The sequence below is a fragment of the Pipistrellus kuhlii genome, unplaced genomic scaffold (genome assembly GCF_014108245.1).
Source record: "Pipistrellus kuhlii isolate mPipKuh1 unplaced genomic scaffold, mPipKuh1.p scaffold_m20_p_43, whole genome shotgun sequence".
Taxonomy (NCBI): Eukaryota; Metazoa; Chordata; class Mammalia; order Chiroptera; family Vespertilionidae; genus Pipistrellus; species Pipistrellus kuhlii.
This window is the reverse complement of record NW_023425544.1, coordinates 3,116,262-3,135,317: the sequence shown is the minus strand read 5'-3', so window position 1 is coordinate 3,135,317 and position 19,056 is coordinate 3,116,262. Positions and strand designations below refer to the sequence as shown.

Here is a 19,056-nt window from a genome sequence, read left to right as displayed (position 1 = left end):
GTTTTTAATAAAAACACAATGGAGGAAAAACACTCAAAGCGCCATCATCAGAAGCAATTTGCGTCGCGAGCAGAGATGTGTCATTCTCACCCTCCGCCCCCCTTGGCTGCGGCTCAGTGGGCCCCGGCCGGCCCCGGCCGTGGGACTGGCGACCTCAGGCCCGCGGCGGGCATCACGGAGGGCCGCGCGCCGGCTCCGCGGAGGGAGCCTGGAAAACCCCCGGCGAAGGGAAACACATGCCGGGGAGTGTGTTGTAAAAGTCATATTTCATGCCTGACTTTAGAGAATGTTAATAAGGATTAGAACCATACTCCGACAGAACAACTATCAGTCAGGGAGAGGTAATTAATTCTGCCTCAGATCTCCGGGTGGAGAAAATGAAAGCGGCGGGCGCTGTCTCACCGGCCGGGGCTCCGCCGCGCAGAGCGGCCGGGGACGCCCGGAGCCGCGGCCTGATCCCGGCTGAAAGGAAGCTGGCGGCCGCCGGGCGGCTGGAGCGGCTTCTGTCACCCCGTAGACGTGGGGGATCCCTTCCAAATCGTAACACGATCAAACTTTTTTTTTTTTAAATTTCAGGATTGGCTAATAAATATGATTAAGATAACACATCCCAAACCACATGTCCTCGGCGTGGCCTCCAACATGTGGAAGACAGATGTGTCTCCCGTGTACAGATGACCCAGCCGGCTGCTCCCCTGAGCTAGGGACTCTGGAAGGTGGAGCCCCGAGAGGTTCCCCCCACCCACTCCCCACGGCCCCCTCACCCTCTCTCGCTGCAGAGAGGAAGGTCCGAGCCCAGGGTGCTGGGGAGTCGGACGGCAGAAGGATGGAGGATGGGAGGTGGCCCTGTGCTCAGCTGGCTCTTGCCCCTCCATGTCCTAATTTCGAAGAGGAAGTCCCCAAACCCGCATGTCCCATCAGAAAAGCTCCCAAAATATTTCATCATGGGGGCTTACCTATTACCCCCTCTGAGGAGCCACAATCGAAGGACCAAGAATTCTCTTCTCTGTGACCTCAGTCCAGGGAGGACAGACTAGGCCAGAGTGGGAGAGGGTTCGAGAAGGAACAGCGGACTTGCCAGATAGAACACCCCTCACCGGGCGGTGGGCAGCCTGGGGCTCCTGCCTCCATGCTGCTGCAAGGGGCTGTGCTTCGGGGCAAGTCCTGGCGCACCTGGGCCTCCTTTTCCCATTTCGACAAGGATCTTGGGAGCCTTCAGCTGGGCCATCCTAATGCAGCGTGCGCTGGCGGGTGTGGCCCCGCTGGGGTCACTGACGAGGGTTCTTGGGCGCCGTGGGGAGAGCCGGGGCCTGAGGATGAGGCCCGAGAGACCTGGGCTCCAGCTCCGGGAAGAGGGGTCCGCAGGCTCCGAGGTCAGGGTAGGCCCCGAGGCCAAAGGTACGAGTGAGCCTCCTTATCCTTCTCTTGGGTGAGGAGCAAGAAAGGAGAAGAGCCCCCAGTTAGCCCAGGCCGGGCCGCAGGGCTCCAGTAGGCGGGGAGGGGAAGGCTCCCACCAAGTGGCAGAATGAATGAATGAATGAATGAATGAATGTCAGAGGACGAGGGGGCTCCCCTAAGCCATCAGAGCAGGCAGGCTGAAGGCTGGAGCCTCCTGAGAAGAACAAGGCTATTGAGGGCCCCGGGGGGCGGGGGTGGGGGGGAGGCTATGACCAGGATGAGCCCAGCTGCCTCCTGGGCAGAGGTGGGGCAGACAAGGCCACTTGGCAGCAGCTGGAGGGTCTCCTTCCCAACAGTCGGGGCTCCAGGGCTCCGAGGCTGCCAGGGCTGACCAGAGGGTCAGACTCCTGAGCTGGAGGGGCGCAGATCTCAGTGCCCGGCCTCCTGGCCTCTCTGGGCATGGACTGCTGTGGCCCGGCCCCTTCTACTCCGGCCTCGGTCTCCCCTGCAGACCCCAGCCCTCTCCCTACCCAGGAGCCCGGGCTGGTTGGCGGGCAGACGCTGCGCGCCCTGGCCAGCAGGGCTGGCTGATATGAACCATCTGCGTTGTCTTAGGCCGCCCCTCTGCCCACTGTCCCTCTGAACTCGGCCGGTTCCCGCGGGCCGTTTGATGCCTCGCCGGGTCACGGACCCCCGCACACAAATCACCGCCGCGGGGCTGGGGGTGGGGCGCGGGCGCTGAAACCTAATCCCCAAAGTTTGCTGCGCTGCAGGCTCACCCCTTCCCCTGCTCACAGCGCCCCCCCCCCTTTCCAAACAAGGCGTATTTTTCTTGCCCCCCAAAACAAAGCTGGTATCAAGTGTTTGGAGGGAGAAAGTCTCTCCCCCGCTCCGGGCCTGGGAGGCAGGGCCGGGCTGCTGGCTGAGCCCGGGATTGCAGAGGGGGCTCCGGGAGAGGAGAGGAGAGGACGGCACGGGCGGGAGGTGAGCTCCAGACCCCGGCCCGCGGGCAGTCCCCTGCCCAGCGCCGGCCTGTCCCCGCCCGGGGTCTCTGCCTCTGCCCTGTCCCCCAGCTGTCCTCCGCCCAGGCCGGTCCCTCTAGAGGGCTCTGGGTCCCGGGCGGCCAGAGATGGAAGCATCGCTTCCTGCCCCTTCTCCCTCCCCATAAAACAGCCCTCGCCTGTCGCTTTTACGAGGTGACACCCAGCTCTGGGCCCGAGTCTCCCCGCGCTGGATGGAGCCGGGGCTCCGGAGGGAGGAGGCTGAGCGCAGCCAGGCGTCTCCAGAGCGCTCACTCCCAGGGGCACCCGGTCCCCGGCGGCCCCCCCCCCCCCCCCCAGCACAGCCCCGAGTCCCAGAGCTTTCCCAGCGGCCCAGGAGCCCCGTGCGTCCGAGGCGGATCTCCAAGCACCAGCTCCGGCACCGCTCCTCCCGGGCCTCCGGTCTAAGACCCCAGAAGCCAGCCCCGACGGGGCCGGCCGGCCCTTCGGAGGGCGCACAGCGGGGTGCGGGCCGCCTCGGCGGAGGGTTGGTTTTGCTTTTGGTTTTTTCAGCCGGTGCAGCGGCCTGGGCCGCCCGCGGCTGCTCCTCCGCTGCGGCTGAGCCCGCTCCGCAGCGCCCGCTCCGCTCCGGGGCCGGAGGCGGCGCCGTCCCTCCGCAGCCCACAGTCTGGCGCCGCCGGCGGCCACGTCGAGGGTCCGGCCCGGCGCAGCGGGGAAGGGCTGGCGCAGTGGGACCAGGGCAGCGGAGGCGGGGGCTGTGGTGGGAATAGAGGCGCCTCGGCCGGCGGAGAAGCGGTTTCCTGGGGTGGGGATGAGGGGGGTGTGAACAAAGGAATTCGCCATCAGAAGAAACGCGCTGAGCTCGCAGCAGAAGGTCCAGCCTCCCAGACCCGCAGGAGCGCCCGCGGAGGAGGAACTGTGGTCCCGGCGAAGCAGCCACAGCCGCCCCGCGGACGGCCCCGGCAGGGCATCCCCAGGAGCCTCTGGGTTTCTATCCATCCCACTCCGGAGGGGCTGGCGGCGTGTGCCCCCCCCAGTCCTTCCTTTCCTGGCTGTGCTCTCCCTCACTGGACGCAAAATGCAAATCAATTCATCAATGCATTAAAATAAATCCCCCAATCTGAATCCTCTGTGGGAGGGGCCGTTGCCCCCATTTCCCAGAAGCTGATCATTGAGGCTCCCGCTAAGCAACCAGCTTCTCCCACTTCTCCCAGCCCTGCAGCCACGCTTGGCCGGCTCCGGAGCCCCCTGGCCGGGGCGGAGTGGCCGGAGCCCCCGCTTCCCGCCCTCGGAAGGGGTGGAGGGGACACGGTTGTAAGGTGCTCGCCCCCTTTTCTCTGCCTGACATGAATGAGGGGATTAGGACGGCAGTTTCCGTCGCAGCCTGGCTGGACAAAGGGCCCCGCGGGCGGCGCGGCGCGGCCTCTAAGGGGCGGACAGAGGCCTGTCACTCAGCACCCGCCTCGGTACTTGTGTCCGCGACCTAATCCTATCAGGAGATAAAACCGAGAGGCCCTTTTCATCCTGGAAAGTTACATTTCATGGCCGGACCCCCCTCCCCAAACCCCCACTCCACTCCACCCCGGACCCGGCCCTGCCCGTCCCCCGCCGTTGCTGTTGGATATGGCCGGCCTGCAATTGGCATCTAAAGCGCCAAGTCCGGGGAGAGAAAACGGGGTTTAGGTTTTTGTAATCCCCCTAAACTGTCTTTGTTCGAAATCTCCACAGATACAAGTCTGTTAAGAGTAAATATTTGTGGATGGACACGACCACGTTCTCCCCCTGGAAAACCAAACCTGGAAGAATTCCGCCTCCCTCCCGCCGGGGCGGGGGGGGGGGGCGGCGGGGCGCAGGGGCCGGCCGGGGCGCAGGGGGTGGAGGCTGGGGCGCGGGCCTCCGCCCGGGAACCCAGCTTTCCGGCCGCCGGGCCGCCTCCGGAGCTGAGGGACTTTGCACATTTCTCAGGCGGAGGGAAAAAGGTCTTAGGCTCCTTTTTTTTTTCTTCCCCAATTTTCTGCTCCCTCCATAAACAAACCTCCCGAACCCGCCGCTTTGGGGCCTGCCCTGCCGAGGGGGTCGGCGGGAGGGCTTGGGGAGGGGCGACGGCTTTGCACCATTCGCCACAAAAACGGGGACCCCTTCCTCCCGCAGCCTCACGCCCCTCGGGAAGGTGGAAGCGGCTCCGGGGGCCTCGCTCCTCCTGCGCGGAGGGCGCCCCCGCCCGCAGGACGCCCCGAGTCCGGCCCAGGGGACCCCCGGAGCCGCCAGGGGCCCCCGCGACGCGGAGGAGCGCGAAGGCGGCCGCGGGGCCCGGACCCCGGCTCCGGCTCCAGCCCAGCCCGGCCCAGCGGGATCGGGTTCCCCCATAAATCAGCGGCGGGTGAAAGGGCCGCGCTTTGGAGAGGGCAGGGCCGTGTGCGCGTATTAGAGCGCGCGGCTCCCAAATCCGGGCTAAACCCCTGGTGACACCGAAATTCATCAACCGCCGCGGGCGCCCGGGCTGGGCCTTCGGAGGGGCCCGGAGCCTCGGAGCCCCTGCACAGCCCTGTGCCCTGGGGGGGGGGGGACCAGGGGGCAGGACCCCTCGGAGAGGTGGGCCCGGAGGAGGGCGCGGGTGGAGACCGCGGAGAGCCGCCTCGGCCCGCGCCCTCTGCCCGCGCGCATGCACGCCGGGGCCTGGAGGAAGCGCTCCGCGCGGAGAGAGGCAGTTATTAAACCTTTTCCCTGCTCTCCAAAAGGCTACCCCTACAGGGCATTCTGGCGCAAAGAGGGCACTGACCCTACCCCCACCCTCCGGCCCTTGGACAGCTACCCCCCCCCCCACACACGCCCTCCAGGCTGGGCTCTCTGGGGAGCATCCCAACTGTCCAGCGCGGAAACCTGGGCCTTGGGGAAGCCAGGACATGGAGCTGGACTTTCCTGGGGGGAGTGGGGGGATCTGCTGCAGTGACTGTGGGCCTGGGGGAAGCTACTGACTCCTTCACCTCGGTCTCCTCACCTACTCGAGTAGCTACAGCGATAAAGGCCAACATGCATCACCGGCACCCAACAAAAGCCCAGTCCTTCTCCTCTGGACACACTGCTGCGGGACACACTCCCGTGGGGTCCGGAGGGCTCTGCTCCCCCGAGTTCACATCTACACTGGCCACGCTCAAGGGTCTGTTGGAGGAAAATGACACCTACGTGCCTCCGTGGCCCTGGAGGGCAGTCCACGCACTGCCTGCCTCTGAGGACCAAGGTGTGACGCCCACCGCTCCTCATTCCCTGTCCAAGGACCTTTCCAGACACAGGCCCCAGGCCGGGCAGGGGAGCAGGAGGGTGGGCGAGGTCCCTCGGGGGCAGCCTGTCTTGGAGGCCCTGCTCCAAGTAGGTAGACGATGCATTCCTGCCAGGCGGGGCGTCTGCGGTTCACGTCCCTGGCAGGCGGGCAGGAAGGAAGGAAACCTACGTTGTGACTGAATGCCCAATGCAGGCTGGCACCTTTGCGTCTGTTTCACTTTATCCCCAGAGACTGGCTCACCTTGTCCCGTGAGACGGACATGGTCACCCGTTTCAGAGGAGAAAACGGAGACTCCGGGAGAGCCATCTGCCCTTCCCTAAGGGCCACGGGGCTGTGCCTGGGAGCCAGTGCGGGCCTCCATCCCTGACCTGTCACTGCGCTCTTGCTCTTTCCTTTGCGGAAAGTGTGCCCCACGGAGGGGACCTCCATGCGGAGGGGGACCTCCAGGCGGAGGAGGTGTCCGCAGGGCACTGGAGTCCTCTCCATCCCCGCAGGCTCTGGCAGCTCCAGGCAGGGGCGGGCGCCCACACCCTGACAGCTCAGTAACTATGGCAATTCCAGAGTCACATGACAAGTCGCTGAGTCCCCAAGGAAAGTGGGAGGCAGGAGAAGGGGAACCGCAGTCACACCCGCTCCAGCCTGTTCCTCCTCTCCCATCGCTGCCCAGCACAGAGGCACCTGGGGCGGGAGGAGGCTGGCAAAGCCATGTCCTCGCTTGCGTGCTCCCTCGGCTTTCTGCATCCACCCCGCAGCTCCGGGTGCTTCCCAGCCCTGGTGGGGGGTCACCTCTGTTGCTTGGGAAGCCCTCAAAACCCTCCCCGCAGTTCCCAGGGAAAAACCTCTCGCAGCACAGGCCGGCCAGGAAGCAAAGGCCTTTGTTTCTCCTGGAACTGGACTCCGGGAACCGGGTTTTTCCTCCAGCGAGCACGGGGCCAGCCAGGTGCTCTGCCATCAGCCAGCACGCTGGGGCCAGGCCTGTCTGAGCTGGGCTCCCGATGGAGACAAAGCCCACCCCCGGCACTCACTCACACATCCTTCAGACCCCACACTGCCCTGCACCCCCTCCGGGGCCCCGGGGTCCGCCAGGCAGGTCCAGCAGCTGCCAGTCAAGAGGCCGAGCAGAGATGGCTAGAATCCCGGCCGGGCAGTAACAAAGGAAGGGCCCATGCAGACATTTATTTGTACTGGTCAGGAGGAGCGGAGGGCCAGGGCAGAGAGGAAGTGCTGTCAGCCGGGCCTGAAACCCAAGAAAGGTGCCATTCCCGAGCACAGTGGCCCCTTATGCCCACCACTCCGCCACGCAGCGGTAGTTAAAGCAAACACAGGCCCTTCACTGCCCCGTCAGTTACACCTTCCCCCCGAAATTACACAAACTTTTCAAAGATTTTTTTTTTTCGGAGAGAAGATGGATGCTTCAGGAGAACTGGAGGTCAAGGCGAGGCTATTTAAAAGTATATTATTAACAAATAAACATTTACTGCAAAAAAAAAAAAAAAGGAGAAAAACCCTATAGGCCACCGGGGAACCAAATCGTGTTGCTCTTGGCTTCGAATGACAGGAGACGTTTTATGACATGAATGGAGAGCACCAGCCGGCCGATGAAATGGCAAACGTCTGCCACTCTGCTTCCTCTGCCTTGTGAATCAGCTTTTTCAAATATGGTTTTCAGCCCAGCCCTCCCCTCGCTGCCACTGCCTCCTCACCCTGACTGCAGGGGCGATGAATATATATAATTTTTGGTTTTGCTCTTAGCTGCCATCTGCACAGAATCTAAGGGCTGGAGAGGGCTGGGTCAGTGAGAGAGCCAAGGGCCTTGGGTCCTCCTGCATTCCCCCGCCCCCTTGACTGACAGCTCGCCCAGGCTCCGCCAAGGAGCTGCCCATCCCTCGCTCCCTCCCGCCCCCAAGCCGAAGCCTGACTGTGGTGTCCAACAAATTGGGAGTTATAACTCATGTCAGGGAGCGAATCCTCCGGGCCTCGGCCTGACGAATGCCGAAGCAGGACCTGGAGGCTCTCTCCCTCCCCCTTCTTGCTTTGAAAACCTCACAGGGGAGGTTCTGCCTTCCCATCATGGACCGAAAAACCTCCCCGGCCTGGTGCCTCACCTTTTAAACCTCCTCCTCCTTCTGAAAATCGCACAGACCCCCGGATCTCTCCTCCAAACACCCCCTCTTCTGAATCCCACCCCCCAGCCTCAGAGACATTGGTTGAGCTTTATTTTCTGTTCCGTGAATCACAGAAACAGCAAGCATGACCCTTTCTTTAAATATGAAGTTATACTGAATATGCTTTTCCAAGCGAGACTCTGGAGATTCCAATCGTTCCCCAGGGGAGAGGTCTCTGCTCTGGTCCAACGTCCACCCACCACAGCGCCCAGGAAGGAACTGGCCAGCACGCCAGCTAGCCTGGCCCACCCTGCTGCCTGCCCTTCCTGATGGCGCCCCGTTGGCATCTGTTCTCACCCCGACTACCAGAAGTTTCTCTGCCTCCTGGAGGTGTGGGGAGGATACAGGATCCCATGGAATTCTGAGCCATCACTGACCGCCCCCCCCCCCCAGGTGCCCGGGGTAACCCTCACGCCTCCCTAGGAAATGACATCATCACCCCTAGTTTGCAGGCGGGTGGGAACCCAGGGCTCAGAGGTGGGCAGCCCCCTGGCTCAGATCACACAGCTGCCGAGTGCTGGGGCCGGGGGTTCACCCAGGTCTGCCTCAGAGTCTAAAGCTTTTCATCAGAACCCCACATTGTCCCAGGCGAGGGGGCAGGTTTCCCCAGCGCTGCCCCCCCCCCACCCCAATCTTCCCTGCAAGCCTCGGATTCCAGCTGCAGGGAATTCCAGCCTCGGATTCCAGCCTCGATTCCTGTGGTGGGCAGTCCGGTGTGTGTGTGTCCGCTAAGACAAGGCATTCCCGCCACGCTGACGGTGGGAACAGTAACGACAATAATTTCCAGGCAACGAGATGCCAGGTCCTCTGGGGCGCATTATCTCGCACCCTTAGAAGAACCCTTTCCCCCAGATGGGCATGTCCCCATTTTACAGAGGCGGCTCCGGGAGGTGCCAGGGCAGTGTGGCCCTTAGCGTGGCTCCAGCGGGCAGGGAGGGAGGGGGAGAGGGAGCTGAGGGTCACCAATCACAGACCCCAGAGGAGAGCCTCTCAGCCTGAGTCCCCCCACAGGAGAGAAAGAAAAAAAAAAGCGGCAAACAAATTAGGCTCCGCGGGCCCAGAGCCGGGGAATCAGGGTGAGCCAGGAGTCAGCTGTGAAGAATGCCTCCGTTCAGCGGCAGACGCTGCAGCCCCGCGCAAAGGCCACTGCTTCCCCTTCCGCCCGCAGCCGAGGTGCCCGCCCAGGGGCCACAGGGGCCGGTCCCCAGGCTCTGGGCTGGCGGAGGGAGCCCTGCAGCCCGCAGATCCCCGAGGGGAGAGCACCACGGAGGCCTTTTTACAAAGCGCTGGCCTTCCTTCCAAGGAGACTCATCTCTGAGACAGGCCTCACACCCCGGCGGGGGGCAGGGTGTCTGTGGCCCCAATGAGTGGGGGACTGTGCCAGCTGGAGCACCCCCCCGGCGGAGGGGTCCTGCTGGGAGCTGGCACCCTGCGGAAGGGCCTGCGGGAGGCCGTGCATGCTGGGAAATGCAGCCGCCGCCGCCGCCGCCGCCGCCGGAGGGGACTGGGGCCGACTTTGCTCTTCCCTGCCCCGCACCGGCTCTGCAGCTGCCGCTGCCGGTGCAGCGAGGGGAGGTGAGCTCCCAGGAAGGCCCGGCCCGGTGTAAACACTTCCCGGGAGAGGAATGTGCTGGAACAGTGGGGCTGGGCCACGGGAGCTGCACGCAGCGAGCTGCACGCAGCCAGCTGCGGTAAATTAAAAAAAAAAAATCATCCCGGGACTCAGACGGCTTTTGTGAAACTCAAGCGAATCCTCGTCGCACTCCCTCCTGCCGAGGCTGGCCCATCCTACCTGGGCACGCGAGCCCGAAGGGGCCCTCCCAGGCTCCGCAGAGCCGGTGACTGCGGCGGGGAGGCCAGGGCGCCCGGCAGGCCCCGCTGGCGGAGGGCGCCCGGCCCGGAGGCCGAGGTGGGCGCGGCGGGCGGGAGCCCTGCGTCCCTCTGTGCCCACAGGCTCCCGCCGGCACCCGGCACCGACAGATCGCGGGTCCCCAGGTCTGGGAGCTGTCTGACAAGCGATGAGACTCCATTTTGGGACAGATTTTTGGACTCTCCCGCCATCTCTACCCTCTCCCGGGGCCTCCTCCTCCAGGAATCCGCCACCTCTTCAGGACAGAAACCCTTTCCAGACGAGCCGGCGAGCAACCGAAGGCAAGAAAAGAGTTACATAATTCCGTGTGGCCAAGCCACCAAGGGAAAAAAACGGGGGGCTCTATGCTGTCATTTTCTCGTGTGTCCTCGGGTGGAGGAAGGAGCGGGGGTTCCAGATTTTGGGTTTGGAGGCGCAGCTCCTCCCGGTGTCTAGCAGGATTTTCTGTCCGCGGGGCGCGGGCTGCCCAGAGGCCAGAGCCTCCCTCGGGCACAGAACAATCCGATGCTTTTGTTTTTTCCCTTATAGAGCAGGACCTCCCCACCCCAACACACACACACACACACACACACACACACACACACACGAGAAAAAGGAGACTTTCGAGTTTTGCATGAAAATGCCAAATGCCGCGGGGCCCCGCGCTTTCTGCCCCGGCTGGGCGTGCCGGCGGATTTTTATCAAACGCTATTAAATTCGCCGAGTGTCCATCAATTACCCCCGTGGTGCGTACAATAATGCCGCTCTCTGGGCGTGCGGGAGCTTTGAGGACAAGTCGAGTGGAGGAAAAAGGAGCTTAAGAAAAACAGCCACTTCTCTCCGAGCCCCGAGCCCCTGAAGTCGCAGCCGTGGGGGGTTGCCCGTTCCCCAGCGCTGCTGACGCACAGCCCAGACAAACCCGGGAAGGCACGTTTGTGTGCCCACTTGCCCGGATTCTCGTCTGAAAGCATTTACGCACAGATGTAATAAATATGCCTCTGCGAGCCTCAAAGGGAAAAAAATAAATAAATCGTTGGAATATGTTTTTATTGTGAAAAGAGCATTGCTTCCCAGCGAGCCCCCGCTCTGCTCTGCCCGGCTGCGCTGGCTCTCTCAGGAGGAACGCCGAAGGGAGATGGGCAGCCGGGAACCCGTCCCCGGGAGTGTCTGGCTCCCAAGCCCTGCTCAGCCCCACAAACAGCCCACCTGGAGCGGATACCTAATCGGCGGTGGAGCTGCTAGAAGGAGGAGGGGGCACCTTGAGGGGATGGATGGTGCCCAGGCTGAGGTTCGCCCCCATTCCAGAATGGACTGGCGAGCACACCCCGAGGGCACCGGAGCAGAACGCTCTCAGGCGTCCCTTTCCTCTTTCAAACAAATACCCGTTGGACAAAGCCAGCCGCAAACGTCCGATTGTTTTGTAAAACGAGGGGGTGGGCCACTCAGCTCGAAGGGGGACCCTCCAGATCAGATTTTGTGGCTTTACGGTCCTGTGCTCTGCAGAAGGAGGGGTACCCTCTCCTTGTCTTAACAAGAAGCTCCCTAAGCGACTGGGGGGAGGGAGGAGGGTAAGAGTGGGGGGAGGTAGATGAGCAGCTTTGCACGAGAGGTGGGAGAGGTTTTGCACATGTTCCAATACAGAGGAAATTTTCTAGAACCTGCCCAAATGCCCCGAAGGCCCACTGGCCGCTTCCCGAGCCTCCTGCCCAGGTGTGGAGAGGTCCAGGCCGGTGGCTGAGCGGAGAGGGAAGTGGCACTGCCAGAGTCCAGCTGGGGTTGGGCAGGCAGAGCCAGTGAGGGCTGCAGGGAGGCCAGCCGTGGGTGGGCCGGAGTCCGGCGAGCCTCGCCGAGGGGCTGCTCCCAGGCCGGCCCAAAACCGCCAACCGCACCCACCCCAAACCACTTTCCCCGTTTCATGTGCCTGCCCTGTGCCTGCCTGGCTGAGCTGACGGGTGGCCTCACCTTCTGCTGGGGCTGGAATCCCATCAGTCCAGGGCATGGCGGCGCAAAAGGGGTCCTCGGCTTTGCGCCTCATCCCGGGTGCTCCAGACGGAGGGGGAGGCCTCGGCTGGGCTCTGGGGCCAGCGGGAGAGCTGGCTCTCGGAATCTGGCTCCAGCTCCTGCCCGAGAGCTCCCAGCCCACCAGAGGAGCAGGGCACAAAAGCCAGCTCTTGCTAGGCCCCCAGATCCGGGGAGCACAGCCAGGGCGGGCCAAGGATGGGCACAGCCAGAGCCTTTCAGAGTCCAAGCCCATGCCCTCCGGAGGGCTCTGACTTCAGCCAAGTAGCTGGAGGGGCAGGCCTGGGTTTGAGGACAGTCTCTGGGCAGAGCAGGTAGGCTTTTCCCAGAGCCCACGCAGCCCCTCTGCGCCCCACAGCACCCGAGCAGCCCGCCCGCCCGCAGCCCCCGTGGGAAGAGTTTTCCGGGCCTCGCTAGAAAGTTGTCGCAGGCACCCACTTGCCTCTGCAATGCTGCCCCGGGGATCCCCACACCCCTCTGTTGGCTGCTGCGCCTCTCTGCCTCCCTCTCAATCAGACTGCCAGGCACAAAACCCAAAGGGAAGGGGGGGGGAGCCACATCTCTTATTTGTTCCTTGCCCGACAGACCCACAGTCTCAGCTAAAAACAAGTCAGCAGGTAGAGCTCAACCCTCTGGCCTCAACCCCTGGAGGGACACCGGGCAGACAAGCTGATTCCCTTTGGGGAGCCCCGGACTGCGGTTTGCCACCTCTTGAGGTCCTTTTCCAAACCAACAAAAATTATAAGTGCAAAACTCCCACAGGGAACGGTTCTGGGGCCGATGGACGGACATCCTTTTCTTTCCATCGGGGACTAAAAAATGCAGCGGGGCTCCTGGCAGGAAGCGGGTATGGGGGGGCTGCCCAGGCAGCTCAGCACCCCTGCACCCCACCTCCTTGCTCCAGGAATCCCAAACCTCCACACACCCTGCCTTTGAGCTGGAGAAGCACACACCACCAGGGCCTCCCTCCCTCCAGCACTGCTTTCGTTTGGAAATCAATTCTCGGTCCCTACTTCAGGCCTCCCAGGACCGTGGCATCAATCCCCCCAGTTGGCCCAGGGCCTTGTCCTGCACCCCAGCGCTGGTTTTCCGGACAAAGGACGGGCCAGAGGCTGCCCGAGGCTCCGGGCCACCCCGCCAGTGCTGGCCCGGCCCGGCTGGCTCGCCCCTGCGGGAGACACGCAGCCCGCGGAGCCCTGGGCGGTGACGGGCCCAGCGGCGCGGAGCCGGGCAGGCGCGGCAGGGGGAGCGGGCCGGCCTGGCTGGCGGCGGGGGCGGCCGGGCCGGGGCGCGGGGCGGCCGGGGAGCAGGAGGAGGCTGGAGGCGCTTACTGTTGGTAGTCTTGTTTGCAGTACAGTTTCCGATCCCGGAAGTAGCAGCTGGTGGTGAGGGCTTGCTGACACGCCGCGCACTGCAAACACTCCTCGTGCCAGGACGACTCGTTGACTCGCATCAGGAAGCGGTCGGAGATGGGCCGCTGGCAGCCCTCGCAGACGGCGGGGTGCGGGCAGTCGGAGCCTGCAGCGCACGGGGCGAGAGCCGGGCCGTCAGCGCCGGCCGCCGGGCCCCCGCAGCCCCGGCGCCAGGGCGAGGGCAGCTCCGGAGCGCCGCCCGCCCGCCGCCCGCCGCCCCCCGGGCCCGGGCAGCCTCGGCGGTTCCTCCCGATCCGCAGCCTCGGGCGCGGGGTGTCCGCGGGCCTGGAAGCCCGGCGGGGCGCGGCGCTCCCCCCTCCTCCGGAGACCCGGCGCTCGGGTTCTCACGCAGGAGAAGGGGCGCGGCGCGGGGTGGCCGGGTGGGACCCGCACAGGCGAGGCGAGGCTGGGGGCTCGCTGGCTTACACGGCCCGCAGTGGCATTCGTGGTCTTCTGTCCCCCATTACCCCCAAATCACTGATTTTGGGGGGGCTCGGGAGACCTTGTTCTTTTAGAAGCTCCGCTCCCCAAATGACCTGGCACCGCTTTCGAGCTTGCCAAGGTCGTGTCCTCCATCACCCCTGCCGCCCACCTCCTGCCTCCGGTCCAGAGTTGCATCTCTAGAGTCCAGGCCCGAAGATGGATGTGGGGTGGGTAGGTGGGTGGGTGGGGGCTGGAGCTGCCTGTCCCCCCTCCTCCCAGGTGATGATGTCCCTGCATACCGGCCCCCGCAGGACGCCCGTCTAGCCTGGGGCCCCTCTAGTGTCCCTCAGGCGTGTCCTGTGTCCTCCACACTCACTGCCCACGTCCTGCCAACCCGTGCCTCCAGCAGCTGGCCCAGACGCCCGCTCCCACCTCAGGACCAGGCCCCCGTCTCCTGCCGCGCGCGACCCCCGGGGCGCCCGGACCCCGCACTCACCCAGCAGCACTCCCAGCGTGGCGGGCCCCGGGCGCAGGGCGTGCTCCTCCATCTTGATGCCGTCCAGCATCTTGGCGCAGTCAGCCTGCCCGCGGGGAAAGCACCTCTCCAGCGACTCGGGACCTGTTGCTATATCCATGGGGCGCGGGGCGCGCCGCGGGGCCCGCCGGCCAGGGTGCGCGCCCGCCCGCCCGCCGCCGCGGCCCCGGAGCCGGAGAGGCGCGGCCCCCGCGGGGCTGGGGCTGCGGTTGGGGCCGCCGGTCGCCCCCGGCGAGCGTGCAGGATGGCCCCGGGCCCCGGCGTCGTGCTGGCGGGCCGGGGCGGTGCAGCCCGCGCCGCGCTCTCCCGGGCGCCCGCCGCCACGCGCGCCGGCTCCTCTGTCACCTGCTTGTCAGCCCGGAGCTGGGCTGCGGCCGCGGCTGCAGACGGAGCCGCGGGGAGGAGCGGCGGCGGCGGCGGCGGCGGCGGCGGGCGGGGGAGGGGGCGGGGGTGCAGGGGGTGGAGGGGCGGCCCCGCAGGCCGGGGGGGGGGGCGCGGGCGGCGCAGCGGGGTCCCGGGCGGGCGGGGCGCAGCGGGCCGCGGGCTCCCGGCGCGCTCCCCGCGCTACTCCAGTGCCATGGTGCTGCGCCCGGGGAGCCGCTCGGTTTAGAGCCGGGGCCGGCGGCGGAGGGATCTCCCGGCCGGGAGCCGCCTCACCCCTCCTCAAACTTCCTGACATTTGAACTCATTGGCGCGCCTCGTATCCCTGCGCCGGGATGAGCCGGCGGCTCCGCGGCAAGTAGTGCCGCCGCCGCGCCCCCGCCCCCCGCGGGCGGGCTCCCCGCGCTCCCGGCCCGCGCGCCCGGCGTGGCGCCCGGCCCCGGGCGCGGGATCGGGGTCCCGGGCCCGGCCAGACGCCCCCCCGTGGGTTCCTCTCAGAAGTTTGGCTTCTTCTGGAGACAGATCCTTCTGCCCCACCCCCTTGAAACATTGGTTTGGGAGCTGGGGAACGGAGGCTTTCCTTTTGCTTCCATCCGTGCCTTCTTCGTTATTAATATTTTGTGAAGCTCCAGCGCGGAGAGGAGCGGCCCCGGACGAGGCCACACCGCACGGACGGCGGCCAGCGCGGCAGCTCCGGGGGCCGGCGCCGTCCGGGGACCCCGACTGCCGGCCCAGGTAGGTGGCCCCGGGCCGGGCGCGCGTCCCCGGGGCCGGCCTGACCGCAGAGAGGTGCTGGCTGCCGGGGTTGAGGGAGCGGACCGGCGGGGGAAAAGGGGACCCGGCCCAGGGTGGGCCCCGAATCTGGGATGAGGGTCCGGGGAGCCTTCCGACGTGGCAGCGATCGGGCGGAGGGGCGAGCGGAGATCGCGGCGGGGCCCCGGGATCCAGAATGGGGGGCATTGGACAGGCGAGGCGGGAGAGGCCGGGGTTCGGGCGACGGGACGTTTAGAGGACGATTCGGCTGGGAAAGGGGGTCCCCGGGTAGGGTTTGGGGGGGTGGGCAGCGGGTGAGACCTGGCCCCGCAGGGTTTGGAGGGCGGAGCGCGGTGGGGGCGGCGGCCCCGAGTCGGGGACTGACAGTCCGAACGGCGTGTCTATCGCCGCGGGAGGAACCGCCCGGCGCCGGGGAGCCCGCAGGCCGCGCGGCGGGGACGGCGGCGGAGGGGCCGGGAGCGAAGGGCTCCGGGACCGAGCGGCCCGCCCGGCCGGCGCTGCAGATCGGGACCGCGGGGTGCGCAGGCCGTGCTGGGGCTCGGGGCCCCGGGTCCCCCCGGAGGCGCGGCGGCCCGGGGCGGCGCGGGCTGACCTCCCGGCCCCTCCGGGAGCGGGGCAGCGGCGCGGAGCGGGCGAAGGCGGAGGGCACGGGGGGCGGGTCCCCTGACCCCGCTGGAGGGAGAGGGCGGATCGGATTTGGAGCTCAAGGGAGGTTAGGGGGCCGTGGGGCCCCGCGGAGGGGCCCGGCTTTGTGGGGGATTAGGGCCTCCAGCCCCACCCCGGTACCTGCGTGTGTCGGTGAGCATCAGTGTGTGTGTGTGTGTGTGTGTGTGTGTGTGTGTGTGTGTGTGTGTGTGTGTCGTACGTGTGCACCGTGTTTCTGTGCTCCTGAGACTTAGTGGGCCTCGAAAGTGTGATTCTGTGAATGTATATCTGACTCCCCTGCGTGTGTGCTTGTGTGCATGTGTGCGTGTGTATGCGTGCCAGTGTGTGTGTGTGTGTGTGTGTATGTGCGTGTGTGTGTATCTTTGGGCCCTTCCGTGCCTCGGGCCATCCGTGGTTTGGAAGGCCGTGTGTGTCCCCGTGTCTGTGTCACTCTGGGGGCTCGTATGTCTTTGCGTGTCACCTCTCAGCCTTCATTGTGTCTGGGTTCTTTTGGGTAAGTGTGTCGTGTCGCCGTCGTGTGTCTGCGTGTCTCTGAGCTCCTGGGTGACTCTGGGGGCTCCGTGTCCCAGAGGTTGGGGCGTGTGCATGGCTCTCTGTCTCCGTGCATTTCTCCTTTTTGTGTGTGTCTGTGCCCAGGACGTGGGTGAGTGGATGCAGAGTTTCGCTCGCACGTCCTTGATCCTCGCCCTGGAAAGAAAACCCCAGGCCTTGGGCTCCAGAGCCTAGGCCACGGCTTCCTTCTAGGGGGCGTTCGGGCGGGGGCGGCGGCTGCCGGAGGCGCACAGCCCGGCGCGGGGCTCGCAGACCGATCGGGCACACTCTGCCCTCTGCTGGCAGCGCCGCGGCCCTGCACCTGCTGTCGGGTGCTGAGTTGTGGGGGATGGGGATTGGGGGGAGAGACACACGTAGGGGGTCCGGTTCCAGGCCCAGAACCTTACGTTCTTCAGAGCGCACCTGGGAATCCTTTCCCGTCACAGGCCCTGTGACCACCCCAGACCCCAGCATCCGGGGCAGCGTTCCATCCCCCTCCCTCTGTTTCCCCTTCCCCCTTCCCTGGGCCCGGCCTCTTCCTCTCCACATTTCTCTCTGCAGAATGGGGGGCCCTGTGGCCAGGCCTCTTAGACTTCACTGACCCTGGGGGCCATGCGTCCAGCGCTGGGTGCCGGCTGCCAGCTGTGCCCACAGCCACAATCCCAGGGCACCCATTGGCTTGGGCTGCCAGATTGGATGCCGGTGGCTGGTCTGCCCTGGGGCGCACAGACTTTTGGCAGCCCCCCTGCCCACCCCCCCTTGCCCGCATCACAGCCCACACTGCCAGAGCAGACCCTGGGAGGGCAAAGGGTGGGGGCTGGGGCCACCAGAGGCTGCCCAGGTGCGTGGTGAGACTTGGGTGAGGGGTGCTCAGTGCACAAACCTGAGTCCCCGCTCTGCGTCCTCCCCGCTCACTGCCCACTCCTCTGCCCCCCTCCCGGGTCACCCTATAGGTGCTGTTCCTGCCCTTTGTCCCTGCACTGCGTCAAGCAGCCCCCCAGCCCAGTCTGTGGCCCTGGATCCTTCCCACACAGACGCCCCGGTCACTTTCATTCACAATTGCAACTCCTGCACTGCCAAACCCCTCGCCCTGCTGAAGTGACTGGCTGGATGGTGGAACGGGCCTGGGCCCAGGCCGGACACAGCCATCCAGTGGGCAGCGAGCCGGTGCCTTGTTCTCCGGACAGCAGCCCGGGACCCGGTGCCGCCGATTGGCCCGCGCGGTCCTGGGCCCTGGACGCGGGCGCTCTGGTGGAGCCGGGATGCTCACTGGCTCGGTCTCAGCAGCAGAAAAAGCTTCACGTTTTCTCCACCTGAGGAGACAGCTGCTGGCTGTGCGAACGGGAGAGGGAAGCTCCAGGTTGGGTGCCTGGGCTTCCCAAATCCTGTGTATACCCCGTGCTCACTGAGTCCTTCCCATCCCCATTGCTCCTGTCCTCAGGGCCTCGCACTGCCCACCCCTCCCCCCTCCCCCAGCCAGAGCTACAGCCCGGAGCATCCCCTCCCCCACTCCTTCCCCCCCCCCCCCCCCAGCTGACTGACCACCGGAGCCCAGCCACGGGCACCCTCCCAGTTTACAACCCCAGCGGGAGGCAGGATCCAGGGCAGGGCCAGGGCCCAGAGTCATGAAAGTGCCAAGGAGGAGCTACACGGTGCAGGGTTCTACCCAGCTGGGGAGCCACTGGGATCCATGGGAGTCAGCCAGACTGGACCTGAGCCGCCCCTAGCCAGGGGGTGGAGGGGAGTTGCTATTCTGGGAGGCAGCTCCTGGAGGCAGGAGACCTGGGGACTCTGGAAGTTGAGCTAATGGCACCGAGGAAGGTCCCCATGCTCCTCTCCCCGGACCTCAGCCCAGGACAGGTGGGTCAGAGGTTCAGCTGCTCCTCAGCCAGCAGAGAGATGGGTGTGTGTGATAAGGAACCATCACCTCCCGCAGCCAGTGGAGTGTCTACAGTCTCTGTGGACACTCTGAGCTGGGTGGAGGTCCAAAGAGAAGGGTGACTGAGGGGGAAGGGGTGCAGGCTGCCTGCCCTCTGACTCAGGGCTGGAAGCAGGTTCTCTCCCTCCTGGGTTTACTAGGCAGATGGCAGAGGTGGGGGGGAGGATAGGGTGTGAGGCGGAGTTTGCTGGTGAGGGGAGCAGTGTGTGCCACTGTGTGTCCTGGGACTGCGGCTCTGTGAGTGCGGACTGCCCAGCCCCCGCCAAGGCCCTCTGCTCCCTGCAGCTCAGCCCCACCCTCAACCAGCGGGTGGGGTCTCTGGCCACAGACCATGGCTTTGCAGCACAAGGTCTGGATCATGAGTCATGAGATTCCTCCCCGGGAATATATAAGCATTTGGTAAGTCATTGGATGGAAGCGAGTCCCCAGGACCGGGAACCCACAGCGCCTCCTCCAGCCAGAGCCCAGGGAGAACAGACCACACTGAGCTTAGGGCAGCTGAGACTCAGATCCTGGCATCTGTGGGCTGGGCACAGGAGGTGCCCCTCCCCCAGGCAGTGCCCAGACTTCCAGCATGGACAGCCGGTGGGGCCCGGAGCCCGGGCTACCCAAGGAATCAGCCCATTGCATCAAACCCAACCGTGGGACTCTCAGGTGCTGTTCATATTTATTTTTTCAAAGGC

The 19,056-nt window shown here is 65.4% G+C and overlaps 1 protein-coding gene across 3 annotated transcripts in view; it reads right to left on the bottom strand.

Annotated features, from left to right (window-relative positions):
- The window catches only part of LMX1B (LIM homeobox transcription factor 1 beta), a 90,430-nt gene extending 75,931 nt beyond the window's left edge, over nt 1–14,499 (bottom strand). For 2 of the 3 annotated variants that reach the window (XR_006739876.1, XM_036412062.2), the window contains exons 1-2: nt 14,044–14,499; nt 13,044–13,230 (exon numbers count right to left, since the gene is read on the bottom strand). Coding sequence is in view for 2 of the 3 variants with exons in the window: in XM_036412062.2 (XP_036267955.1) it covers nt 13,044–13,230; nt 14,044–14,182 (326 nt within the window). In the remaining variant the exon portion in view is untranslated. The remainder of the gene's footprint in view (nt 1–13,043; nt 13,231–14,043) is intronic. The other variant, XM_036412063.2, reaches the window with a different exon arrangement.
- Between the last annotated feature and the right edge of the window lie 4,557 nt (nt 14,500–19,056).